General features: G+C 50.2%; 1 protein-coding gene across 1 annotated transcript; it reads left to right on the top strand.

Moving 5' to 3' along the window:
- Positions 1–2,521: 2,521 nt before the first annotated feature.
- Positions 2,522–6,405, top strand: VOLCADRAFT_96558 (uncharacterized protein; the record flags this gene model as incomplete). Its single annotated transcript, XM_002955621.1, has 4 exons — positions 2,522–2,612; positions 3,211–4,268; positions 4,610–6,076; positions 6,334–6,405. 4 exons carry the CDS (start codon positions 2,522–2,524, stop codon positions 6,403–6,405), a joined length of 2,688 nt encoding a protein of 895 aa, XP_002955667.1.
- Between the last annotated feature and the right edge of the window lie 600 nt (positions 6,406–7,005).

Raw genomic sequence — 7,005 nt, 5'->3', positions numbered from 1 at the left:
GCATGTGGAGTTCCTAGTTTCAGTGTACATGTAGTAGTGTCTACAATTGTGGGCCGGTTAGTAAATGAGGATGCAAGCACATATGTTGGGATTGCAGCCCTCAGTATTTGTGACGCGTCGCCATGCACTCAGGGGGACCAACCCTGCAGAGCACATGCGGAACAGGCATTCGAAGGCATGACGATGCGTATTGGCATGCACACGCATATTGCAACCAGGCCAAGCCAGCCGCGGGGTGTTTGCTGTTTTTGATGGGGTGTTACACTGTGGGCGGCTCGTCCCGAGAAACGACGAGCACCGGGGGCCCTGACCGGGCCGGAACACAGTGCAAGGGCGATCGCGCGGCTACGACCGTGTGTTCGTCCGCGGCCCCTCACTCACGCCAACCGGGGCGCTCTCCCAGCCCCTGGCTAAGGCAACACAGTGGCGCAGAAGGCTGCGAATTGAACTACGCGAGAGCCGCGCGAGAGGTGCCACACCACCTCTGGGAACCCTAAACAGGCTACACAGGTGGTTGTTGTTGTTTCTGCAACAAGGCGTACTATCGTAGCTGTCCCATACGAATCTGCATGCATACCTCGTAACACACTGTACAGGCGTTGCGCTTGCGATTACTCCGTGGATGCAAGGTGGTTGACGTAGCGTTCGGTGCTGAGAAATGGCTGTACGACTTGTGCACACGTTTGTTGCGTGTGTCTGTGTGTGTGTATGCGTGCAGCCATGTTGTCATGTATGGAGTAAGTTGAGCGATGGATGAGTCGCTGGCAAAGCTGCGGGAATGCAGCAGCAGCCCTGAGGAAGTTTGCTCACTGTTATCCTAGAAGCGGGTCTCACTGTTATTCCTAGAAGCCAATACGCGTTGAGTTTATAACATCCTCTGTGCTGGGTAAAGCAGGCCATTTCTACCTCCTGGGCATACCGGCAGGTCGTGTGCCATTGCTTGTCCTTCGTCGCCAGATCTGGCATTTCCGACTTCATCGCAGCCCAGCATTAAACTTGGTTTACCAGTGCTGGCGAACCTTGCAAGACCAAAGAGGAAGCACTCATAATGCATCGACTTAGGCCGCGAGGCCTCCCTCACTACAATACGAGCAGCTGACCAGCAGCTGAAGGAAGTGGATGGAGCATCCAAGTGCGACTGGCTATAGGAAAATAGTTTACTCAGGACTGCGTATGCTGCCGATGCTGTGCATGTTAGTTAGCTGCTTGGACGTGCGGGATGTCGTGTGCGATCAAATACCGTAGTGCTACTTATAGTTCGTGCTACAATAATTCGGGAGGCACCACGAATATGTAGCACGTACAAATTCTAAGGTATCCCAAGGGATCGCAGCCCCGAAATATCTTACCCTCCGAAGCCGGTCGATCAAGCGAAGTTTGATAAAATATAGTTGGTTATTAGGTCGTTGCCACTGGTACTGAACTGTACGATCGGTCCAGAATTTGCTAGGGCGTTTCCAAAGTGCGAAAATGGTGAGAGACCATGAGCCTAAGGGTTCCCGGTGGAGGGAGACTGACTGGAAGCTGCAGTTTGAAAAGCGCCGAAACTTTGGAAGGGGCCCCGAAATTTGTATCATGCCCGCAAAATCTGGTCCGGCCTTCCCCGAAATTCAAAGAGCACGTACAAATTTCAGAAAGTTTTTTGATCCCTCCCCGAACAAAGCAATCACGAACTATAAGTAGCACTACGGTAGCACTGCAAGGTATTGAACTTGCGAGAGCTACTTTAATATGTTGTTTGCTGGCTGTGCAAGACATTCACAACCCGCATGAGAGTATCCCAATGATCCTTGAGAGTATAGCGCTTCCGAAAGAAGGCGGGATGGGGCCCCCGGTAGGCAAAACTGTACACGCAGGGCATCGGAAAGTGTGTTTAGTAGCTTTTGACTCCAGCACTGCTTACCGCCAAACTTACCGCCAAACAACAGATGAATAGAATTATTACAGGCAAACCTAAGCGGCAGAACCGAATTCGCGTTACGACAGCAGTAGTCTCCCTGCAAGGACTACTGTGCGCAATTGCGTACAGTAGTCGCCCGTGCTTACATTCGATTTCCTCAAACCAACAAACCCAAACACACTTCAAAGAAAAAATATTCACCTGAATACCTGTGACCCTTCTTCTGGTTATGCGAGGATTGCAGCATCAAGGGCGAAGCGGATCAGAGGCTAGGCTCGTCCAATGCCCTAAAGGAGCAACGTGCCCCGCCATTTAGCCAGAAAGCTTCATGGGGACGAGCCTTAACCAATGCTTTAGGATGAACGAAGTACATTTTGGCATTTGAAGCAGGAGAACATGGCGGTTCCCGTACGACAACAATATCCGTCACGGTGGCACCCTAATTCGTTCAGCATATGACATAATTCATTACTGAGTGTCTTAATTTAATGGCAGCTCTTGAAACGCATAACGCCCATGACATAAACTAGATCGCAAGCCACCTCTTAGTCCTTTGAGCCGCAAAAGTACAATGTTAGCAAGGTTGCATGCTAATTTATTATGAGTCTGTAAGCCTACCTTATGGCAATCAAAGATCGATTATTGATGCAGCGCCTGTTGGCGACTACCCAGCCTACGCCATTTGTGTACGTCTTGTGTAGCTCGTCAACAAGTTAGCAGTTTGAGTATACTGCCTTAGTGTGCTCATAGACCTGATCATCCTGGCAGCTGGAGCTATTGCGAACGCAGCGCCCGTGCTCATGCTGGAAGAGTAACTGTGTATCTTTTCCGAGATATGTGGAGATTCTTCTTTCTACTCGCTGTATTCTCTGGTATGAGAACCTGTGAAATTACTGAATAGGAAATGCATTTTCGGTTTCAGTGTCTTTATGTGACCAAAACTGACAGGTCCTCTATCTTGTTTCTTTTGTCCTATTCATGGCTATAGATTCAGCTTGCCATTTTGCAAGTGACTTAATGCCGCGATAGGTAGTTGTTGTTAGGATACCTAGACTCCTTTCCTGCTTAAAGTGGCGAGTTTACTTACAGTAGCAAAAGGAAATAGCGTTATTAATTCCAACAATTTATGGGAACAAGGCAAAACCATTTTCAACCCCAACGACAATGCCGCTGCATGCTATGCAGCAGCCTAGCGAACATACGCATTGTATAACCTGGAATATTAATAAACGCTTTCCACTGATGAATCGCTCGTCTTTCTGCGATTTTGCCCTGTCTGGCCCACATGCTCCTTCCTACGGCGGTCGCAGCAATAGCCCAAGTGCACCAACTCAGCAACGCCCAGACACAACCCACGCATACGTGTCGCGTCATTCTCCGGGGAACTCCTGGTTCTGCGGGGGACCCAATTTCCTTGGACGAATTCAGTCTTAACTGCTGGACAGGTGACCAGGCGGGTCCTAACACCACACAGCACACACCACACAGCAGCACGGATACACCCGTGAGGGTTCAACTTGGCAAGGAGTTGCTCGAGTTTCTGGGCCAGAAAACATCTGACCTGCTGGGCGTCAGCAGCGACTGGAGTGCACGTCCCCTTACACCCGTCTCAAGGGATGGTAGCCCTGCTGATGATGGCTATGAGCTGTCACGCTCTGAGGACTGGGGCCTCGACATCATCAATGTGCCTCACCTAAAGCTCGTGGATAGTGTGATATCAGGCGTTCCATTATCCGATGTCGCCCCCCTGTTGCAATGCCTGAACTGCAGCCGTCTGACAGCACAGAATGTGACCATAAAAGCACTGCAACGTCCGTCCAATAAAGCACCATTTGGTGCGGTCCGTATCACTGGGCTGCAAGACGCCATTCTTGAGGGTATTGAGTGCTCTAATATTCGAGATGCAATGGGTTGGGCTTGTATTTTAATACAGGCGCAGGCCAAGTCCTCTATCATTGTACGGGACAGCTCATTCTTAAGTAACTCCGTCAAGAGGTACTACCTCCATGACTTCCTACGCTCATCAGACAGCGGACTGCCCCCATTTCCAGAGCTACAATATTCTTCACCGCCTACAGCAGGCGCCAACCTGAGCAGCACCAGCATGTCAGCAGTGCCAGTGCTAAGGCACGCACTCATCTGCAAGACTGATGGTGGCTATGCCCTTCACGATGACGACGATCCTCAAATTGATGGCTATGGATCGGTCCTTATCGTCTATGACAGGGATGACAATTTGTGTGGCACACAGCATCCCCTGGATGATGCTATGAATGCCACGGTCTTGGTGGAGCGGACCACCATTAGCCACAACATGGGAGCATGCGGTGCGGGCATTGCTGTGCAGAGCCCGTCCTTTCCTCAGATGGTGAGCTACGCATCCTGTTTGCATGCATCATATGATGGCATATGCCTTACGGCAAATTATTCACTACTACAGTAGCATGTTTTGCTAGCCAACAAAGTGAGTGTTTCCTCTATTAGTGGCATGATACTCTATTTGTGCGCCAGAATGAGGTTCAGTTATAGCTATGCAAGTGGTTTGCGATGCTCATATTGATTTGCTTATCATTAGCCCCGTCCAGGGCTGTAGCAGTCGCTCACCTGGCGGGTCGACTGGTATACGACTAGCGCTCCCGCTGCAGTTCTTATCCCCGCCCACCATTGCTATTTTGCCCTTGGCTAAATATGCTGCTCTCAACCTTGCAGGTTGGATGTCTCAGTAATCGCCACGTGCAGCTCACGTTTGTGAGCAGCATCATAATGTACAACGAAGCTGATCAGCTTGACGGGGGGGGTGGAGGTGGCCTTTACTTTCGTGACAGCTGGGGTGGAACAGTTCACCTGACCATTAGGAATGAGTCAATCCTGTCATCCAATCGTGCTTGTTGTGGTGTGGGGGGCGCAGCAGCACTTCAGAGCGACAGCATCGGGGATGTAATGTTTGTCAACACACAGGTGTCCAACAACACAGGGGACAGAGGTGGCGGCTTGTATCTAGGCGAGTTTGTCAATCTCTCTGGTCTTCTTGTCTACAATAGCACCTTCTCCAATAACCATGCACTCTACTTAGGAGGGGCCATTTATGTCGAACCCAAAGAGGCTTCCAACGGAGTCATTAAAGACATTCGGTTTGACGGTGGCAGCATATTGCATGGTAACAGTGCATATGAACAAGGTGGAGCCATCTATGTCCGGTTCCGTGGTAACACTGCAACACCCGAACTCACAAGGTTGGTCGTGGATGGGGCCAGCCAGATGTCTGAGAATCAAGCCAAGAATGGAGGAGCCATATGTATACAAGGCTACAATGCTGCTGTCACCGTTAACGAGGTGTTGGTCACCGGTGGCAGCGAGCTTGCTGGCAACCTTGCTAACAATGGGGATGGTGGCGCCATTTACTTGAGCTTTCAAGGGGAGCTGTCCAACTTCACCATCATGGGTGCCAGCAGGTTTTCACGGAACACGGCTAACTGCACTAAAACCGATTGCACCTCTTCCAGGGGTGGAGCAATATACCTCAGTGCTGGCAAGGTTAAGCATCCCGTGTTGATCACAGGTGGTGCATCTATCCTGAGTAATTCAGCTAAGGATGCGGGTGGAGCTATATACATGGACAACGGGGACCACAGCACGGGGTTAGTGGTTTCTGGCGGAAGTAATATATCGTGCAACATGGCTGGGCCTACAGGCGGGGCTATACACATTTATACGGCATCATCTTGGGCAGGCGCAAGTTACCTATTGCAGTTTGACGCAGGTGCAGTAGCATCATACAACACAGCTCAGACTTCTGGCGGTTTTTTGTACATGTTCGGGCATGCTGCTATGGAAGTAAATTTGATTGTAAATAGCTGCAATTTTATTCAGAATACAGCTGTACAGGGTTCCGGTGGGGCAGTCTACATGCTACAGATGCAGTTCCTTAATGTTGCTATCGATGGGGGGAGCACCATAGCTCTCAATACTGCCAAACGGCAAGGCGGCGCCTTCAGCCTTGATGCCTCCAGAATCGACCTTGATATTACGGGTGCATCCAGTATTTCCGACAACTTGGCTGTGGGAGATGGCGGTGGAATATATTTGACTGCAGAGAGCACAGACATTCACGTTCATGGATCCATGCTATCTAACAATAAGGCAACCAGCGGCAATGGAGGTGCAATGTCAGCCGAGGTGAGGACCTGGGAATTTCAAAAGGGGCATTCGCCTGGATCAATCAAAATATACACCTACCAACGCGCGCTGGGGGGATGGAAACACAAATGTGAATCCCACGTTTCAACGTGTGTGGACATGGCGAGAGCATTCACGCAGATTTTGCTTTCTGATGCTTGGTTGGTGATGCCTACGTGGGTTCACGAATCTGTACGAGATGGGTGCATGGGTGCTCTTCCCCTAAAGGGGAACTTTGGTGTGTTCTTCCCCTTTAGGGGAACCCCTTCTTCATCCCACCACAAGGGTTCCAAGCAGCCCAGCTAGGAACTCTGGCGGGGTCAACATGATGGTTCTACGGGGTGCCATGCGTCTGTACAACAGGGCACCTATTATAGTGTAGGAATATCCTACAGCGTTTTTTTGGGGAATATATTCCGAATTCGGAATGAAAAATTGTTCGCGGTCCTGAAATTAAGAATAAATAATGTTCCGACCGTACAAGTTCATTCCTCCTGCCAAAAATGGACTGTTTATGCAAAAGCCGCTAGAATCTTACAGGAGACATACATGTTAACCATATCATAGTTCTTTAACGCCATGGATACTGCTAGGAAGGTCACGCCCGAAAGTCAACGAGGAATCGGACTGCTTCTGACCGGACCAAACGCTGCAAAATGTTCGGACCCGAAGCTCCCAAAACGCGGAAGGCCATTAAAGAAGATATTAAACTTCGCTGAAGCCATTAGCGACGTTGATGAACACGGCCTAGAGGTCGCAGGAAATGTGGACGCAATGCTGCAGCCAGCCGACGACAATGACGCCACTCCGGTTGTCAACAGCGAGCGGGCCAAACGTCAACGTTCTTCATATGGAGACAGTCGCGATGTGCCAGGAAACACGCGGTTCATTGCTGCTATGCATCACTACTTTTGCAACCTGGAAAGTCG

Source organism: Volvox carteri, assembly GCF_000143455.1.
Source record: "Volvox carteri f. nagariensis unplaced genomic scaffold VOLCAscaffold_53, whole genome shotgun sequence".
Lineage (NCBI taxonomy): Eukaryota > Viridiplantae > Chlorophyta > Chlorophyceae > Chlamydomonadales > Volvocaceae > Volvox > Volvox carteri.
This window is presented reverse-complemented; position numbering and strand designations above follow the sequence as displayed.